General features: G+C 52.1%; 2 protein-coding genes across 15 annotated transcripts in view; one reads left to right on the top strand and one right to left on the bottom strand.

Moving 5' to 3' along the window:
* Window positions 1-985, top strand: part of RAF1 (Raf-1 proto-oncogene, serine/threonine kinase) — a 91,141-nt gene extending 90,156 nt beyond the window's left edge. For all 9 annotated transcript variants that reach the window (XM_051851723.2, XM_070051084.1, XM_070051087.1 and 6 more), the window contains one exon: window positions 1-985. In XM_051851723.2, coding sequence (XP_051707683.1) covers window positions 1-144 — 144 coding nt within the window. In that variant the 3' untranslated portion in view covers window positions 145-985.
* MKRN2 (makorin ring finger protein 2) overlaps window positions 885-20,114 on the bottom strand; it is a 27,433-nt gene continuing 8,203 nt past the window's right edge. For 3 of the 6 annotated variants that reach the window (XM_008260414.4, XM_008260413.4, XM_051851727.2), the window contains exons 2-8: window positions 12,919-13,047; window positions 11,904-12,085; window positions 10,156-10,460; window positions 8,599-8,813; window positions 7,442-7,552; window positions 2,308-2,452; window positions 885-2,158 (exon numbers count right to left, since the gene is read on the bottom strand). In XM_008260414.4, the coding sequence (XP_008258636.1) occupies window positions 2,024-2,158; window positions 2,308-2,452; window positions 7,442-7,552; window positions 8,599-8,813; window positions 10,156-10,460; window positions 11,904-12,085; window positions 12,919-13,047 (1,222 nt within the window). In that variant the 3' untranslated portion in view covers window positions 885-2,023. Of the gene's footprint in view, window positions 2,159-2,307; window positions 2,453-7,441; window positions 7,553-8,598; window positions 8,814-10,155; window positions 10,461-11,903; window positions 12,086-12,918; window positions 13,048-13,807; window positions 14,171-20,114 lie in introns of those variants that run through there. The other 3 variants (XM_070051092.1, XM_070051091.1, XM_008260416.4) reach the window with 2 other exon arrangements.

Here is a 20,114-nt window from a genome sequence, read left to right on the forward strand (position 1 = left end):
ATCCTGTCCTCCATCGAGCTGCTCCAGCACTCTCTGCCGAAGATCAACCGGAGCGCCTCTGAGCCATCCCTCCACCGGGCAGCCCACACTGAGGACATCAATGCTTGCACGCTGACCACGTCCCCGAGACTGCCCGTCTTCTAGTGACTGCACCTGCGCTCAGGCAGCCGGGCAGGTAGGGACGTCCGCAGGCACCACTTCTCTGCTCCCTTTCTTGGGCGCAGAGCGCATGTTTTCAGAGAAGCTGCTGCTGCTAAGGACCTTCGAGACTACTCACTGGGCCTTCACTTCACGTTGCCTTCTTTTCTACCCTTTCTGGCCCTGGGAGAAGGAAGCCATTCACCATGCTGGCCTGTCCTGCTCGCCCCCTCGTTCTCGGGAGCGCGCAGAGCCCAGCCTTCTCCGGCTGCATTAGTAGATACAGATGGCAATACAGGAGGCGGCCGCGCTGTCAGCTCAGTGAGTCGTCTTGAGAGAGGAAGCTTACTCCAAGGGGAAGTCAAGGCAGCCGGCCAGCCCTCTGGTGGGAGGATGCACGGGAGGTGCCATCCGCTCCTGAGAGGAATGCGGCTCGCAGCAGGGACTCCGTCAGAGCTGGTGCAGCCCAGTTTGCACATACTGCACCAGACAGCCCAGGACTGCCCGGAGGAGCTGCTTCGGTACTACGGGAGGTGACTGGGGACAGCCCCTGCGGGCCCAGCGCGCTGGGACGGCTTTCCGAGCAAGGCCCTCCCCATCTCCACCCTCTCAGGGAGCAGTCTTCCGTCATGCTGAATTTCGTCTTCCAGGAGCTGCCCCTATGGGGCGGGCTGCACAGCCAGCCTTGTCTCGACTCATATCATTGTGTATGCAAGGAAGCCAGTAATAAGAGGTTTTCTTGATGATTTGGGTTTTAATTTTGTTTTTATTGCGCCTGACAAAATACAGTTATCTGATGGTTCCTCAATTATGTTATTTTAATAAAATAAATTAAATTTAGCTTTAATGGCTGTTACCTCCTTTTTTAAAGTAACGCTGAGAACGCGTAGCTGGAATTCTCCCCTCGTTCACTCCCTCCCGGAGCAGAGCTCAAGCCTCAGGAGCTCTTGTCTGTGTTCTTTACCATCCCTAGTGAAGAGTCAGCTATGTGCACCGAGCAAAAAGCACTCTAAACTCCGGGAAGAGATCTTCTACCCACACTTTAATGGATTTTACAGTGTATTTGGTATCTAGCTTTTAACACAAACAGCTAAATGCAGGCCTGGGGTGGGTTTGCTCTGACTCAGAAGGTTCTGTGTGCTTCAAATGTCAACAGCTGATTGCCCTCGCGCCTGTTCAGGACCACTGCTAACCAGAACCTTCTGGATGCCCTCAAGTTTTCAGAGTTCACATCAAAGCCAGGTAAGAACGAACAGCTGGCTTCAGTGCGAACTTCACCTTGTCTAAGTATGTGTGTATGTTTGAAGCCCTTGATGTAATTACTCTGGTGGGCACGAGCCAGTGGGTGAGAGTGGGGACTTGGTTTGCATGGACGACTCTGGCTGGAGGCCCTGCCTTGAACTTGGCTGCCTGTCCAGTACTTGTACTACTTCAGGAGCCTCCCTGATGGGGACAAGTGATGGAGGATTTTGACGGCTTGTTGCACAGCTGAACACAGGAACGAGCCTCCGAGAGCACCTGGCCCAGAGCTGCAGCTCTGCACTCGGCTCTTTGGGCTGAAGAACGCCCTGCTGGCGGGCCTGATGAATTTGAGGGAGAGAAACAGGAAGGCCAGGAGGCAGGTTTTGTGTGCAAGCTGTCAGTCTGCACAGGCCCAGCGCGCCCCCTCAAGGGCAGGGGCTACAACTAAGACATCAGCTAGCGGAAGTGATTCCAGGTACTCAGTAGGTTACTTTATATCCTTCACTCTTCCCAAGGCTACAGTGACGGGAGTGCATGAGATCAAGGGTAGGTACAACCCACTCGATGCCAAGCAACACTCCGTCTCAGGCTGCAGTGCAAGGGGCCCGGCACGGCCCAGGATGCGGGGGCAAGCACTGACTCGTTAGGGTGCTGACGACTCCACTCCGGACAGATGCATGAAGAGGTCCCCGAGCTCTGTCACGTCGTCATCAGCGCTGGGCACGTGCTGGCTTTCTCGGTTCTCGATAAAATCCCAGAGCCGCACTGAATTAAAGAACTGTGAAGACAGCACACATCCGGGTTACTGCTACAGGCGACGGGAAGGCAGGCTGTGTGGCCTGTTCTTGCCTTCCCCATTTCTCCACTGCCAGAATTGCATTAGGGAGGGGCAGGGACGGCCCCCAACCAGGGACAGCCAAGTCTTACCCTCACGGTGCCTTCGGAACTGAGCTGTTTCCGCGGTTTCTCAGGTTCTGCCAGCCGCCCGTCAGGGTAAGCGTGGCGGTAAAGGCATTTGCTTCCAAATGGGCAGGTCCCCTTGCCTTGCTCAAAGTATTTACAAGCTTTTTTTCTGAAAAGGAAGGGGGGAATCAAGAGATTGGTGAGAGAATATGGGGTCAGGATGTGCCACTGCTGGCACAGCGCCTGTGATGCCAGAACTCGGTCTGTGTCATGGGACAGGTGGGCAAACAGGCTGCGAGTAGGTCACACTCCCCCTCCCCACTGTGATGTTAATCTCCCACAGAAGGCAAACCTGCTGGAGACTCAACTGTGTCAGACAGCAGCCTAAGGGCTCAGCCAGACTTGGTGGCTACTTGCCCCTGCTCTAAGTTCCAAAAGCAGCTGCACCAGGCCACTTTGTATTCCTCCTTGCCCCAGGACCCTGGGACTTGGGAGCCACGGGAGGGGGCACCTTCCACTTCCCTCAGTTCCCACTCTTAGAGCAGGGTGTCCTAATGCCTCATGTACTTCAGACCCCAGCTCTGAATTGTTTTAGCAACAGAGAGAAACACAGATCTTACATCTCTTCACTCCCCAAATGGCCGCCAGGAGCCTGGAGTCGCCTCCTCCTGGGCATCCCACATGGGTTTAGGAGCCCAAGGGCCTCTGGGCCCTTACCTGCTGCTTCCCAGGCGCATTCGCAGGGAGCTGGATCGGAGCCTGGACTGGGCCCTGGCATCCTGTATCAGTGCCAGTGCAACAAGTGGTGGCTTAGCCTGCTGTGTCACAGGCCAGCCCCAGAAGCTTTAAATACGTAGGACAGGTACAGGTCTATGGAAGCCAGCAAGTGTGAACTCCCCCCAGACGCCTACAATTCCTTCTGCTTGCTACAATGAAAAAATGGTTCCACACTGAGGAAAAGTCAGGACTGCCCAGGAAACCAGAGGATTATGTGGGAGTATGGAGGAAGGGGCAAGTAGTAAAAATAAGGCCCAAACCAGTCAGCCCACGGCCCAGGGTGGAACGCAGGGGCATAAGGAACAGTGCCCGGATGTGGGCTGGATGTGGCGTGCAGGGCCCCGGCCTGTCCCTGGGTTCTAAGAGTCTGAGCGGGGCACCTGGATGCTAACTCCCACGTCCGGCAGAGCAGCAGTGAACTCGGCAGATCAGAGTTCCCCAACTGTGCTGGTTCTGCCCCCTGCGGTCCCCACACTCCAAGCTATGAGAAGCCACCCTCTGCTGCCTGCCTGCCTGCCAGCCACTCACTAAACTGGTCAAAGTCCGGGACCTACCGTTCCCAGCCTCTCCTCTACTTATCACGGTGCCCCTGAAGACCAGGGCCAAGCTGAGATCCAGGGCCTCTACAGACTCACCCTCATCTCTTTCCTTGTGGGTCTTGGCACAGGCATCTGCACACTGAGCTGCACCATCGCAGCGGGTGCCCTGAAGGTCTGGCAAGCAAGGCCAGGAAAGGCCAGAGGGCAAGCACAAGGCAGCGTGTAGGCCACTCCTCAGCAGATCTCCTTTGCAGTCAGGGTCCCTGTGCCTCACCGCCCTCTCGTGGACACACCATAGAATGACATGAGCGGGCCATGGGAAAACATCAAGCTAAGGTAAAGGAAACACTACACACAGCTGCACTTCCTAGTGTGGCCCAGCAAGCTCCTACCAGGTGGGACCCTCCACACAGGCAGCAGTAGCGTTCAAGTCCTCCAGGCAGTGGAGAACCAGCAAAGGCAGGGCAGCTCCGTGGAGTCAGCAGCTGAAGGCGGACTGTTGAAGAAGACAGCCGACAGCACAGCTCAGTGGGGACCACAGAGGGAGGCTGGCCGACAGGACACGCAGCCGCGGGGCCTGAGGCGCTCCAGAGCCCCCTGGCCACGTGCAAGCTGACAGCAACCCGGCTCTGTAAGAGACACCGAACAGGCTGCGGAGTCCAAGCCGTACCCCTGCCTGTGCGAAAGTGCAGGGCGAAACCGCATGAGAAGTCCAGCTTAAAATCAGGAAAGTGTGAGCCATTTGTAAGGGAAAAGGCAATCAAGACACCAACCTCTGGATGACTAGAGTTTCAAAGCAGCCACAACAACCAAGTTCAAGGACATAAACAGGGAAGAAGGTGCAAAAAAGCAGCCCCAGGGTAGAACAGCATCAGAAAGCCTGTGGTGCGCACGGCTACAGTTGCCCTAAATTCACTAGGAATGCCAACCTCAGATACAGAGAATAACAGAATACATTATGAAGAAGACCAAGATGAACACAGCCTGAGAAACAGACACATTAGAAGTGCACCTGCCGGGGTCAGGGCTGTGGCGTAGTGGGTGAAGCCGCTGCCTGCAGTGCCAGCATCCCATGTGGGCACAAGTTCAAGTCCCAGCTGCTCCACTTCCAATCCAGCTCTGCTCTGGCCTGGGATGGCAGTAGAGGAGGGGCCAGCCCTGGCCGTTACGGCCATTTGGGGAGTGAACCAGCACGTGGAAGACCTATTCATCTCCTCTTTCTGTGTAACTCTTTCAAATAACGAAGTAAATCTGCCCTCAGCTTCTCATCAGCTGCCACAGAGGCCATTGGTACAGGGATGTAACATGTTTGCAAAGTGAAGAAAGAAGGAAAACCCGAGAGCCATGCCCGTCGAAGGGCAGACGGCACAGACAGGGAGACCAGCAAGACCGAGTGACAGGCGACGACTTTCGAGGCTGGAGGTAAATGATGCCACATAAAAGCAGCACCACCCTTCCACAGCCAATGCCGAGGCCTGTGGATGCTCAAGTTTCCCGCATGAAATGGCACCGACCGTGCCCACACGCATCCTCCTGTCCACGTCACATCCGCTCTAGACGACAGTGCCGCACACCCGTCAGTGCCAGGTGAACACGGGTCATGCAGTACCGCTGAGGGCAGCAAGACAGGAGAGAAGTCTACACTGCGGTACCGGTGCAGAACCCAGGGGGACATTATTGAATGAGCAAGCACTGGAAATACCAAAAGTCTATGTAACAAAAAAATATTTTTCCTTTTAAGTAACCAAGGTTTTAAAGGCAGGAATTCTGTGACCTTGTGGGGTTTACAGTGTATGTAAGTAGAATGGATGGGCACTGTATCTGGTACACAGGACAGGAACAGTAATTCTGACAGAAAGCTCAGAGTATACATACTGTAACCCCTAGAAAAGCCATCTTTTTAAAGTTAAAAAGCTGCACATTGCAGTGGAATCCCCCAACAGAAGGGCTACACTGTGGAAACAGCACAGCCTGATGCTCTGCAGTTTCCTGTGTAGTGGCTCCAACACCGGCCCTCACGTCCAAATCCAAGCCCTGGTGCCTGTCCCTGTGGCGTCATTTCGGGGCGGGGGGAATGGTCTTTGCAGATTAATGGGCTCAGGACCTCCAGAGGAGATCCTGCTGGGTGACAGGTGGGTCCTGATCCATGTCCTTGGAGCAGAGAAAAGAACCCGGAAGGAGGTCAGGTGACGGCAGACGCAGCGGCTGGCCTGGTACCACCCAAGGACCGCCGAGGACTACTGGAGCCACCAGAAGACGCTGCACTGATTGTCCCCTACAGCCTCTAGAAGAAACCAACCCTGTCAACCGGATCTCAACTTCAGCTGCAGGAACTGAAACAGAACGCGTGCTGCTCCCCCGCTGGAGCGCCCTAAGAACTGGTGAATCCTGTCTGTCTCTCAGCACAGCTCACGTGCTCCGAGTAGCAGCGTCACGTACACGTGTGGTGTCAGACCCACACTGCCACCATGCAGCCAACAGATGGGTGACCCGATCCATGACCGGGCGTGGGACTTTGTCCCAGCAGCTCTGCCTGCTGGGCATTGATGGCTATGCTGCTTCCCTGAACGCTGGTGTTACGCTGCTGCCTGTGATACGAGCATCGCATGTGAACACTGGACGAGCCCCAGCTGTTCCAGTAACGCATCTAGGAAAGCGGCAGAGCATGGCCCAAGCATGTGGGCCCCTGCCACCCTTGGGGGAGACTGGGATGGAATTCCAAGTTCCTGGCTTTGGTCTGGCCCAGCCCTGGCTGTTGAGGCCATCTAGGAAGTGAACCAGTGGCTGAAAATAAGTCAGCTGGTCAATAAAGGGGCAAGTCCAGCACAGCTGTGTGCAGCAGTGACCCTGCAAGTGCGTCCAATGAGCTCGTCTCTCCCCCACCATTGTGGGTCCATCAGTAAACCCGACCATCTCTCACCCCTCCTCTGTGGCCCCCACTCCCGCTCTTCTCGCTGGTCCTCACCACATCACCATAGTGACCTTCTCAGAGTAGCAAGCCCATCCCAGCACTGCTCTGATCAAAACCAATCTGCTGGCAGGAAGTCTGGTCTACCATCAACTACACAGCTCTCTCCTCACCCTGCCCCAGCATCCCTGGCTTCCCGGCCAGAGTCCCAGCCTGTCCCCTTGCCCCCTCCCGTCTCAAGCCTTGGCTGTGTCACAGCTGCATGGCTCACTGCCTCGGCTCCCGCACTGCCACGCAGCCCTCCTCACTCAGCCCCTCTTCATGCCTCTCCTGAGCCCAGCTGCCTCTGACAGGTCTTTTCCTTATTGATTGTGCTCTCTTCCTCACTAGCACACGAGCTGTATTGGCTGGGATTTCTGTCTGGTGGTTTCCAACACTAGGCCTGTCGGACAGTGGCTTCATGAATGAACAGCCAAGTGCCACGCTGACCTCAGCACCAACAACCCAGCTCGCCTGGGGCTCACTGCCCAGTTTAGAGATTGAGCAAGCCGGGGCCGGTGCTGTGGCGCCGGCATCCCATATGAGCAAGGGTTTGAGTCCCAGCTGCTGCTCCTCTTCCAATCCAGCTCTTTGCCATGGCCTGGGAAAGCAGTAGATGAAGTCCTTGGTCCCCTGCACCCACGTGGGAGACCCAGAACAAGGTCCTGGCTTCAGACTGGCCCAGTCCCAGCTGTGGCGGCCTTTTGGGGAGTGAACCAGCGGATGGAAACCCCCTGCACCCTGTCCTCCCTCTCTGCATCCCCAGCCCAGCCTGTCACCTGACAGTAGGAAGGTCCCAAGCTCCTAAGACCGCATCCTTATAGGAGAGAGGGGAAGGCCTAGAGAGGCAAAGACAAAGGCTGGAACGGGAGCCAGGCAGGCTCGAAGCACTTACCCCATTCCTTGTTTAAAAGCTTCAATCAACTCATTCTTTTTATTCTGATCTTCTACCCAATACACACTTGGAATTACAAACTCTGATATCACACGGCATTCTGGACAAGACCTGGAATAAGAATGAGGTTGGTAAGGGGGATGTGACTTCCAACTCTTGGGCACACTCCACTAGTAAACTCCTTGCTCTAATGTGTGACCACTACAGACTTTAAGAACCTTATTTCTTGTTAAACACAGGTTCTTCTCAGGCATGAAAAATAAAAGTAAAGGGGCTGGCATTGTGGTGCAGCAGGTTCAGGGGCCGCCTGCAATGCCTGCAATGCCTGCATCCCACTGGATGCCAGCTCCTTGGACCCTGGCCCCTCAGGAGACCCAGAAGCTCCTGACTTTGGCCTGACCCAGCTCTGACCACTGCAGCCATTTGGGGAGGGAACCATCAAATCAGAGATCTCTCTTGTTTTCTCTGTAACTTAACTTTTCAAATTAATGATCTAAATTCATTAAAATGAACAAAGTAGGCATTTCTCCAAAATGGCCACGAAGGGCATAAAAAATGCTCCACATGATTCACTACAAGGTGTATGTAAACTGAGACCACAGGAGATGCTTCACACCCATGAGGCTGCTTAAAATCGGGAATAAAACACGTTGGTGAGGACAGAAAGCAGAATGCTCTGTCACTGCTGGTGGGAACTGTGAAGTGACCCTGGGGTCTCGCGGTCTCCCGCTGAGGTACACATCCGGAGAAAAAGCATGACCACAGAGACTTGCCCACAAGCAGGTACAGCCTATAAGCGGCGACAGCCCAGAGGGTCACCAGCAGATGAGTGCAGGAACAAACGGGATCCAGCTGCTCCGTGTTACTTAACTGCAAGGCACAGATCTGGGTCAGGTCCCCAGGCTGCTACACACAGTTGGGGAGTGAAGCAGCAGAGGGGAGCTACTCTCCTTTCTCCCCTCCCTCACCCCCCCCCCCCACCTTTTTGCCTTTCAAGTGTGAATAACAAAAACAACCAGAGGGCCAGTGTTGTGGTGCAGCAGGTCAAGACGCCACCGCCTCTCCATGCTGGAGGGCCAGGGCCCCGCAGACACTGCGGGGAGGGGAGGGCGAGGCAGGGCCCTGCTGGCAACGGCCACCACCCCGGCTGTACTTACTTAATGATTGGGTTTTCAAACTGCTTGGCACACCTCCACTGCCGGATGCAGGACAGGCAGTACGTGTGGTTGCAGTTGGAGAGGATCCCAAACCGCCTCTCGGAGGCGGACGCCTTCTCAAGAATCACCTCCATGCAGATGCTGCACACTTTGTCCTGACTCGCCTGGAAGGCAAAGGCCTTTTCCATCTCGTGCTCGAAGGTGGACATGCAGATCTGCAGTGCAGAGAGGACACGGTGACACCCAGCAGTGAAGCGCACCCAAGGAGAGGCCACTGCCCCGCTGCCCCCGTGAGGACGTCCTGAAGTGGAGGGTCAGGCCCCGCACGCAGGCCTCTCTCCGATACAGCAAGGTCTTCTCAGCCACCTGCTTTCTGGCACAGCTTGGAGCTGAGACCAGAGGTCCAGACGGGTTGTAAGGACCACGGCGGGGTGGCAGAGCTCCTGGGACCAGAGCTCTGGTCTCCTGGCTCCTCTGGCCACTGCCTTCCTCAGCTCTATCAGAAATGCTCCGCAGTCCTCAGCCTGAGAGTCACAGGTAAGCGGCACTACCTCTCCCCAGTGACGTGACGTCATGAGTTCACGCGCTAGGCGTGCCCCGAGTCCCTCCCCTGAGCTGGCCTGGGGAGCTCACTGGGCACAGATGTGAGATGACCAGGTGGAGAGGAAAGCTCCAATTCTGTGCTCACCACCCTGTCCCCTGGGAAGACGTGGAGACAGCCCCATCCTCACACACATCTGCCTCTCCCAGTCCACAGGCAGGCAGCACTCAGCCCTCGACGCCTCGGCTGCACTGCTCACGCCCTTTCCCACAAGGGGAGCCCTGAACGTGGTGGCCACCATGTCCGTCCCGAACCTGAAGGAACCTGGCCCCCAGCACTGCAGCCGCGAGGCTCCTACGTGCCTTTGCCATCGTCAGAGCCCTGGCCCAGCACAAAGCCTCATGGGAGGGCAGGCCATGCGGGACCTGTAGGTCCCTTCCTACATTTCGCTCTCAGATCCTATCATGTGGTGCCTCAACGCTTCCAACACAGAGCGTGGCCGGCTCCCAGCGCAGCACTGCGTGGCTTCAGGGAGGGCTCCACTGTGCAAGGCTCCCCACCTCTGAAGCCTCCTCTTCTCTTTATTGTAAGCAAATCAAACTTGGCAAACTGAGAAGTGGGAAGAGAACCTGAAACTAGGACGCCATGAAGCTGGGTACACAATGCAGGTCCCATTGGCAAGAGATGTGGGCGTACGACGAGCCTGTCGCATAGCAGCTTCTGCATTTCTTACGGGAAATTCACACAGAGCGGTGCGACTGTACCTTACAGGAAATTCACACAGAGCGGTGCGACTGTACCTTACAGGAAATTCACACAGAGCGGTGCGACTGTACCTTACAGGAAATTCACACAGAGCGGTGCGACTGTACCTTACAGGAAATTCACACAGAGCGGTGCGACTGTACCTTACAGGAAATTCACACAGAGCGGTGCGACTGTACCTTACAGGAAATTCACACAGAGCGGTGTGACTGTACCTTACAGGAAATTCACACAGAGCTGTGCGACTGTACCTTCTCATGAGCCTTCCTTTGCTCGGGGTCGAAGGGGTGCAGGACTGGCAGCCTGCAGATCTCACACACGTCCCCGTGCAGGTAGACGCAGGCAGCCCCGAACCGGCACGCCCCGGCCGCTGCGTACGGGCACAGCTGCTGCTCGCTGCTGTAGGAGCTGCTGGCCTCCAGGTCGTCGAGGCCACTCCTGATGGCGTCCAGGTAGGAATGTGGCTTCACCTCCAGGCTGGTCTGGGGGTCACTGCAGCTGCCTGGGTTACTCACTGCGCTGGGAGGAGCCTTTTCCTCGGCCAAGCCTGAGAGATCTGAACAGAACACACACAGTGCACACAAATGAAACCCGCCCCATCTCTACAGGAAGCCATCAGCCAAAACCAACCAATCATGCAACTCAAAGGAGTTCCAGCCTTGGAACAGGCCAAAGAGAAATAAAGAACAGAACACTTTAAAATGTTCATAATGCCACTTCTTTCAGTAGGAGTGCTGAAGCAAAAAACAAACAAACAAACAAACAAAAAAAAAACACACACACACATGGCAAGATGGAAACGCCAAAACAGAACATGATATATTTACACATCAAACACTAAAACTGCTGCTTACAATGGGCATGTCTAAAAATGTCATACATGGACTAGTCATACTAAAGCAAAAAAACTCAGACACGAGTCAAAGGCAAGTTACATTGAGGGCAACAGAAACAGTGGGGTTCTCTCTAAGCCAAACTACCTCTCATTTGAAACTCAAGCTGAATAAAAGCCTAGTGCCGCGGCCACCTCCCCCCCAGACAGCCTGCACCCTGGGGCTGCCCTCCCAGCACGTCCACTGCCATGGCCCCTGCTCAGGATGGAACCTGCCTACCTCACAGTGCCAACTGGAGGCGCTGCAGACTCTCCAGAACCCGCAGCCTCTGCCCTCCCTGTCCCAGGGCATGACACCCCCCACATCCCGACACTGCTCTGTGTGCCGAGGTTGCCCACGCTGACCTCAAGTCAAACAGTGAAGCATGCTCTATGGAACTGCTCAGCTCTGAACTGAGTGCTGTCTTGCCAACGGGACAGCCACACTCTGAAGACGGCAGCTCCGTGCTGACAAAAATCCCTTCTTCTGGTCTTCCTAATGCAGAGCTCAACCCAGACGTGGGCACGAGGCCAGAGGTGCTTTCCAACGGCTCTGCAGCAGGCGGAGCCCATTTCCCAACAGTGCCAGTGCCTGCATCGGCATCCTGGGGAGATGTGAGCTTGGGGGAACCCTTGACGAGAGAAGTCCAAGAAGAAGCACAAAAGGCCAAAACTGCTTTCCAAAACAGGTGACACGGGCCGGCAACGCAGACAGCGGGTTACGCCACTCGCTGTGATGCTGGCATCCCAGGGTGATGGTTCGAGTCTGGGCTACTCCTAGTGATCCAGCTTCTAGCTCATGTGCCTAGGAAGGCCACAGAGTATGGCTCAAGTGCCTGGGTCCCTGCCACCTATGTGGGAGACCAGGCTTCAGCGCATCCTAGACATGGCTGTTTTGCCATTTGGGGAGTGAACCAGGGAATGAATGATGGATGGAAGATCTATTACTAGCTCTGTTTTTCAAATAAATAAATCCTAAAACACATAACAGAAAAAGGAGATGGGGTGGGTGTTCAGCCCAATGGTTAAGACTCCCGTGTGTCCCTCTGTCACTTTGCCTTATAAGTAAATAAATCTTAAAAAAAAAAAAAAAAAAAAAAAAGTGCCAAAAGTCATCAGGTCACTCACTTCGGTCTCTAAGTACCAGTGTTCTCTTTTCACGCTTCCCAGGTTCGTTTGAGTGCGTTTTCACCAGAGACACAGTGAGGTCGGAAGAAGGGCGAGGACTGTGGCAGCCTGGGGAGGGCACAGCATGGGGCAGGGCACCCACAGCGCCTGCCGCTGCAGCAGAGGGCCTCGTGTGATCGTATCTGAACAGAACACACCACACCGCACATTAGGCAGGGACAGCAGCACCACAGCCTTCCACCCTCCCTGCCACCAAAAGCCCTCCTGCTCCCCGTGGCAGGCAGACAAGAGTTTGAACTGCAAAGTGCCTCCGTTTGTAGGAACTGCCTACCATCCAGTGGGACCTGAATGGGACTGACAGGGTGCTCTAGGCTGCTCAAGGGCCTGGAAGTTCCAGACAGATGCTAGACTGAATCCTCCCAGGGTCTCATGGCCTCAGTGCTTCTTAGGCAGAAGTCCCCAAATGGTGACAAGGGGCCAGCCTAACAGTCAGATACAGCCTGGGCACTGCCAGCATACACAGGCCCACTCCCATGCCCCCACTGTGCAGAAGGAGCAAAGAAGTGCAGCGATCCAGGACACAACAGATCACCTCTGTGCTACAAAAGCATAAACCTTCTTCTCATCTACGAGTTATGAAACTGGGGCGGGCACTTGGTGCTGCTACCTAAGTCACTGCTTGGGATGCCCACATCCCGTATCAGAGTGTCTAGGTTCAAGCCCCCGCTCCGCTTACAGTCCAGCTTCCAGCTAATGTGCACCCTGGGAGGCAGCACATGATTCGGGTACTTGGGTCCCTGCGAAATCCACATTGAGTCTGGACTCCGGTTCAGCCTGGCCCAGTTCTGGCTGTTGTGAGTGAATCACAGATGCATACTCTCTGCTCTTCAAATAAATAAAAACTTAAAACAACAGAAAAATGCCCCCTCATGAAGAGCCAGGTTCCAGATGAAGCATTTGAGTCCAACAGTATTCACGACAGTGTTACGAGCTGGGGACAGCTGCGGATCCTTGCCTGCACCGAGTTCCATAGGCGCAGTAGCCCTTCTGGTAGTATTTGCAGATGGTGGACGGCTTGCTGTTTGCCAAGTCATGTGAGAATAGGCACTGGCTTCCTTCCCGACACACACCATGCATAAAATACCTGGAGGCATACAGAAACATACAGATTTTAGAAGCACACTTTGCTCTATAAAACTAGCATACTCTTTAAGCCTAGCATATTATATGTCAAGACTCGATCGGACACTGGACATGTATTTATACATGTCTTCCCCTTATAACCAAGTCACAAAACCAGCTTCCCTGAGCTTTGCCGCCTTTGTCTATAGAGTGAAGGTTACACTGCCTGCTTCGCAGGGTTGTTGTGCTGAGGATCAAATGAGATACTCTGACATCAGAAGATATACATGTCAGAGTATTCCACTGAGACCCTGAATCCTGGCCTCGAAGGAAGAACCGCTAGCAGTGCGACTGACAGACAGTCTAATTCTGCCCAGCCTGAGGAGAGCCCTTGTGAGACTCAAGGAACAGAGGGAACGCCAGGGCACGAGGCTGAACTGGTTCTAGGGTAAAAGATCCATCCTATTAATGCGCAATGCACTGTGCTTTAGAGCAATCAAGCTGAGAGCAAGTAACTTACTGTCAATCAAAACATTCTTGAATACGCTTTAAGGAAGAGAGTAAAATCCATATGCTTACAAACTCATGGTTGGCATCCAACAGAAAATGACTGGAGATGCCAGGAGAAAAACAAAACACTAACGGACCGATGACTGAATCGGCAGACAAGGACCCTTAACAGCAGTTACTACAAACACGCTCAATATGCTGAAGGGTTTACAGAACAGAACATAATGTGGAGGGGAACGGGAGCTAGAAGAAAAAGGAACCAAATGTAGCACCTGCAATGAAAACTGCACCGGATGGGGCAGATGTTTGGCACAGCAGTTTTGCCACTGAAGGGGCCGGCACTGTGGCGTAGTGGGTAGAATCACCACCTGTAGTACCAGGATCCCATAAGGGCGCCAATTTGAGTCCTGGCTGCTCCACTTCCAATCCAGCTCTCTGCTATGGCATGGGAAGGCATTAAAAGATGGTAAAAGCGGTTAGGCTCCTGCACCCACATGGGGAGGCTAAAAGGACACTCCTGGCTTCTGGCTTTGGATAAGCTCAGCTCCAGCTGCTGTGGCCATTTGAGGAGTGAACCAGCAGACAGAAGACCTTTTGCTGTGTCTCCTCCTCTGTAACTCTCTCAAATAAATAAGCTGAAAAATAAAACAAAAAGATGCCACTGAGGACGCTCATCTCATACGGGAGTGCCTGTCTGAGACCATGAGACCTAAGTAGAGGTCTGGTTTCTGGATGTGGCCTGGCCTAGCGGCGGGCACAAGAGGAGTGTACTAGCGGATGTGAGATCTTTCTGTATGTCCTGCTTTCAAAAAAGTAAAATCTGTCTAACAAATACAATTATATAAAGAAAATAAATGGTCTGAGACCTTAAGAAAGAAAAAACTTTTAGTAACAACTGAAGTGGGGGAGGAGAGAAGAGGCAGAGTTCATATTTTTGCTTCTGGCTATGTATGGGTATGGAACTTGTCCTCCCACTATAAAATAAAGCAAACCTTAGAAAATGGAACATAATATGTACAACTGTTTTTAGACAACTGACAAAAAGGCAACAGAAGACTGGTCCCTGGGAGCTGAGCCCCATATTCAACCTTTCTTCCTGGACGCATATTCTAGGCCTTGGAGCAGGGAAGGGGGCCCAAGGCGCAGCACAGCTGTCCTGCCGAGCTGAAGAGACAAAGCAGTTCAGGAAGGTTGACGGGGAACCACACCAACAGCAGCTAGTGACTCTCCACAGAGGTGTCAAGGTAATTCAACCAGGGGAACAGACTTTTCAACAAATGAGGACAGACCCAATTTCTTTTTTCATGGTATTTATTTGAGAGGCAGAGATAAACAGTTTCTACCCACTGGTTCACTCCCCAAAGGCCAACAGTGGTCAGGGCTCAAACTGGAAGCCGTGAACTCAAATCAGGTCTCTCTAGTGGGTGGAAAGAACCCAATTATTTGAGCCGTCACTGCTACTTCCCAAGTCTGCATTAGCAGGAAGCTAGTGTCAGGAACCAGAATTGGGAATCAAACCCAGGCATGCCAAAGTGGCAGGGATCTTAATCTCCAAGCTAAAGGCTTGCTTCTGGACCCAGCATCCACTTGGAAAAAAAAAAATAGCTCAAATATTCTGTGTTTGCTGATGAGACCTGATATGAACCATACAACATAACCTGTGATGGACTCTAAATGTTTACCTTAAATTTAACATATCTCCAGATCTAACACCCAGTTCATAGGAAATACAGGGAATTGAAGTTTAAAAAAAAATGATGAGAAAGCAACTAGATAAATACAGGCATATGTGGGACCCAAGCTTGGTTTCTTTAACAAGTAAGGGTCACACAAAAATGTGGAGCAGGGGTCAGGCATTGGACCTAGCAGTTAAGATACTGCTTAGGGCACCCACCTCCACATCCAAGTGCCCAGGTTTGAATCCTGGCTATGCTTCTAATTCCAGCTTCCTCTAAAATGTGCATCCTTGGAGGCAACAGGTGATGGACGGCTCAAGTAGCTGAGCCCCTGCCACTCATGTGGGAGACCTGGCTTCCAGCTGCTGCAGACATCTGGAGAGCACACCAGCAGATAGGAGCTCTGGCTGTATTTCTCTACCTCTCAATAAATTAATTTTTTTATTATAAAGTAAAACAAGAAAGGGGAGCTGAGTTTGAAGAACAGCTTGCTAAGTATCTTAAACACACAAACAGAGAGGTAGGTATTGTGGTGCAGCAGGTTAAACCACTACTTGGGACACCCACATCCTATTTCAGAGTGCTTGGTTTGACTCCCGGCGACTCTACACTTCCAGTCTATCTTCTAGCTAATGTACCACAGCAAGTGTTGGCCCAAGTACTTAGGTTCCTGCCCCCCATGTGGCAGACCAGGATGGAGTTCCTGGTTCCTGTCTTGGGAGTGGCCTCGCCTCGGCTGTTGTAAGCAACTGGGAAGTGAACTAGTAGAAGATTTCTCTGCTCTATCTCTCTGCCTTTCAAACAAAAAAATAATAAAACAATAAGTCTACCATATGATGCAACAATTCCATGCCTGGATGTTTACCAAGAAAGTGAAAATGTATCCACACAAATGTTTGTATATTTACATTCACAGCAACATTATTCATAATAGCCAGAAAGTGGAAACCACCGAATATTTCCTCAACTAATGAATGGATAAACAGAATGTAATGCAACCATAAAAGGACTACTATCTAGCCTTAAGAATGAATGAAGTATGGGGCCAGTGCATGGCACAGTGGGGTAAGCCTCTCTGCCTGTGGGGCTGGCATCCCATAGCTGTGCAGGTTTGTGTCCCGACTGCTCCTCTTCCGATCCAGCTTTCTGCTATGGCCTGAAAAACAGTGGAAGATGGCTGAAATCCTTGGGCCCCTGCACCCACTTGGGAGACCCAGAAAAAGCTCCTAGTTCCTGGCTTTGGATCAGCCCAGCTCCAGCAGTTGCAGCTATTTGGGGAGTGAACCAGTAGATGGAACATCTTGCGCTCTCTCTCTCTTCCTCTCTCTGTATCTCTATAGCTCAAATAAAATACGTAAATCTTAAAAAAAAAAAAAAAAAAATACTGCCTGACGCATGCCACAACATAAATGAACCTTGAAAAACATCCAGGGCAGGCAAATGGTGCAGCAGTTAGGACAGCTCTTGTGGCGCCCACATTCCAAGTCCAGAGTGCCTGGGTCCAGGCTGTCTGCTGTGTGGACCCACCCTCGTGGGAGATCTGGACTGACTCGCCAGCTCACCAGCACCTGGGGACTGAGCCGGGGGAAATTTTAGTATAGACTAAGTATTAGATAAAATGAAAATTTATTTTGATGGAAAGTTGAACATTAACTAAAAAGAATGGACCACCAGGTACAGCTGTTTCATAATCTGTATCTTCCATAACTTTTTGAAGACTCCGTATATGCATGGATCTGAACTTTCCTGTGCACCAAAATGAATTCATTTTAATTCTATTTTCCATAAAGTTTTTTTTTTTAAAGATTTATTTATTTATTTGAAAGGCAGAGTTAGAGAGAGAGAGTTATCTTCCATCCACTGGTTCACTCCCCAAATGGCCGCAATGGCTGGGGCTGTGCCAGGCCAAAGCTAGGAGCCCAGAGCTTCTTCCAGGTCTTTCATGTGGGGTGGATGGGGCCCAAGCACTCAGGCCATCTTCCACTGTCTTCCCAGGTGCATAAGCAGGGAGCTGGACTGGAATTGGAGCAGCCAAGACTCAAAATGGGCATTCATATGGGATGCTGGAGTCACAGCTGGTGGCTTTACCTGCTATGCCACAGCACCCACCTGTCGCTCCCCCTCTTCGCGGAGGAACGACACAGGACCCGGTGCTGTTCTTTGGTCTGCTCGGCCCTCCCCGGGTTTGCTGCTGGTTCTTCCCAAGTTGGCTACCGTCCCTTCCACCTCTGTGGAAGGGCGGTTCCCCCTGCCACTTTCCCCACTTCCGCGGGGGAGCGGCACACCGCCAGCCGGCTCTCTCGGGGGCTGCACAGGTGTTCCTTCAGATAGATGTTCCCTGGTGCATGTTGTCTCTCTCCTCCTTTATAGTCCTCTTCCACCAATCCCAACTCTGCTACCCACACGCCGAGTACGCTGCTCTGCTCCAATCAGGAGCAGATCCTGCTGTTTATTGGTTGAACTGGAGGCAGCTGTGTAGAAGCTGTTTCCTCCTCTCCCAGCGCCATATTGTGGGAGAGCAGATGCATAGAATAAGTCTTAATTCCAGTAACTTAGTCTAGTCCGAGTTGCTCCCAGTTGCTCCCCACACCCACCCCTTCCATGAAGTTGTTGACTACCCATTTGTTCAGTGAAATGGTGCAGCTTCTATAGAAAACATAAATTAACAACAGATTTAGCATACAATCCAACAATTCAGCTTCTGGGTGCAGCTACAAAGCAAGGGATTAGGGACTCAGGCCCTTGCAGGTCCCCATTCACAGCAGTAGCACTCAAAACAGCTGACGGCTGAAAGCAGCCCAGAGGTCTATGGACTGATGAACGATAAACAAGAAGCAGCCTTAAAAAGGAAAAGAGTCCCAACACAGTTGACCATATGGATGACCCTTGAGGCCACTATGCTAAGTGAAATAGCCAGTCAAAAACAAATATGGTGAGATTCTACAAGCATGAAATACGAGGTGAGCCGCAGCCAGAGGCAGATCAGAACGGTGGGTGTTGCGGCTGGAGGAGGAGGGAAAGCAGCTGTTGGTTAATGGAGACAGTCTCTGGTGTTTTTTGTTTTGTTTTGTTTTGTTTTTTAAGATTTTATTTATTAATTTGAGAGGTAGAGTTACAGACAGTGAGAGGGAGAGACAGAGAGAAAGGTCTTCCCTCTGTTGGTTTTCTCCCCAAATGGCCACAACGGCCAGAGCTATGCCGATCCGAAGCCAGGAGCCAGGAGCTTCTTCCAGGCCTCCCATGTGGGTGCAGGGGCCCAAGGACTTGGGCCATCCTCCACTGCTTTCCCAGGCCACAGCAGAGAGCTGGATTGGAAGAAGAACAGACAGGACTAGAACCAGCACCCATATGGGATGCCAGCGCCACAGGCGGAGGATTAACCTACTGCGCCATGGCGCCAGCCCCGACAGTCTCAGTTTTCTAAGACAATTTATTTTACCCTAAGAAAAAATTTTCAAACATATACGGCAGGATCTTATTCTGGTAAGCGAGATAAATACATGGTTTTTAAAATCTATAAAGATGTGTAATAGTTAGAAAGTATATGGTAATTTTATCTTCCTATTTTTCCTGATCTATATGTTTGAACATTTCTACCATGAACAAATTCTGCTTCTGTAATAATAAGGTTGTTTTAGTTTCAGAAAGTGTAAATTCAATCCAACACTAGTAAGGGTATAGTTACAACATATCTGAGGTGCCCAGTACAGTACCTATCCCATGACTGGTGCCCAAAATAGTGCTGCTCTTATTAAAATCTAGGAGAGGACTTAATATTTAAACTGACAATTGCGGAAGTGACAGGTGCCTTCCTTCAGTGGCCTGAGGGAGGACATGTCCCAGCAGAGCCCAGGAACAAGGAGGTATACAAAGCAAGAGGAGTGTAATCCAATAAGGAATGTAATTACAACTCTTACCACACAAATACTAAAACAAGATTTAGAGGTGAGAGTAACCAGTAGGTCCAGACAGACTCTGGCCTTGTCACATAGCCCTGACCTTTCCCCCACAAAACGGAGTTCCCTATTATGCTGCCTTTGTCCACATGTTGCCTTTAAAACTTACACTCCACTGGTGGCATGAGAACCCATGTGTGCTGCCTCTGAGCCACCAAAATAAGAACTGGACCTCACTGGGCCAGTGTTGTGGCATAGTAGGTAAAGCTACCACCTGTGACGCCGACATCCCATATGGGTGCAGGTTCATGTCCCTGCTGCTCCACTGTCGATCCAGTTCCCTGCTAATACACAGTAAGGCTGTTATGCATTCACATTAGAAAAGAAAAGAAAAAAGCTGGGTATGGAAGCTGCAAACAAGGGCACTCCATGCTGGAAACTTGGAAGACACTAGACAAAAAAGGCCTACACCAGAAATTCGTGATAGGCACACACTGACTTCCCACATGCACAGAAATCACAGGCCCAGGACTGCTCGCCTTGGAAAGCCCTGCTTCCAAGGCTGGCCCACGCCTAGGACCTCAGCTGCTCGACAGTTCCCTACACTGATAGCGCTCACTGTGCCTGAACTGATGGTACAAACAATGTGGTTTCTGCTGAACACCCAGTTCCCTTCCGACAGTCGGCGATTTTGGTACATGCTATGCAAAGGGTACCCTGTGTGACCAGCGTGCACACTGAGAGCATGGGGACACGTTGCCAGGGAAAGAGTATGTGGTGTGATCTCCTGTCTGTCTACGACTTCTCACTGCATCACTCTGAACATGACCGCCTTCAGTGCAGCTGAGCCCCGTGAAGTCTTCCAGCTCATCTCCAGATACAGGGGCAACCTTGGGGACCCCCAACATCAAAGTATGTTATGCATTTGAATGCATGATCATTCTTTTTGAGAAATGCTACTCAAGACTGAAACATTATTTCAGGTCATCAAATATGGTCATCTTCAA

The sequence above is a fragment of the Oryctolagus cuniculus genome, chromosome 10, assembly GCF_964237555.1.
Source record: "Oryctolagus cuniculus chromosome 10, mOryCun1.1, whole genome shotgun sequence".
In the NCBI taxonomy this organism is placed as follows: Eukaryota; Metazoa; Chordata; class Mammalia; order Lagomorpha; family Leporidae; genus Oryctolagus; species Oryctolagus cuniculus.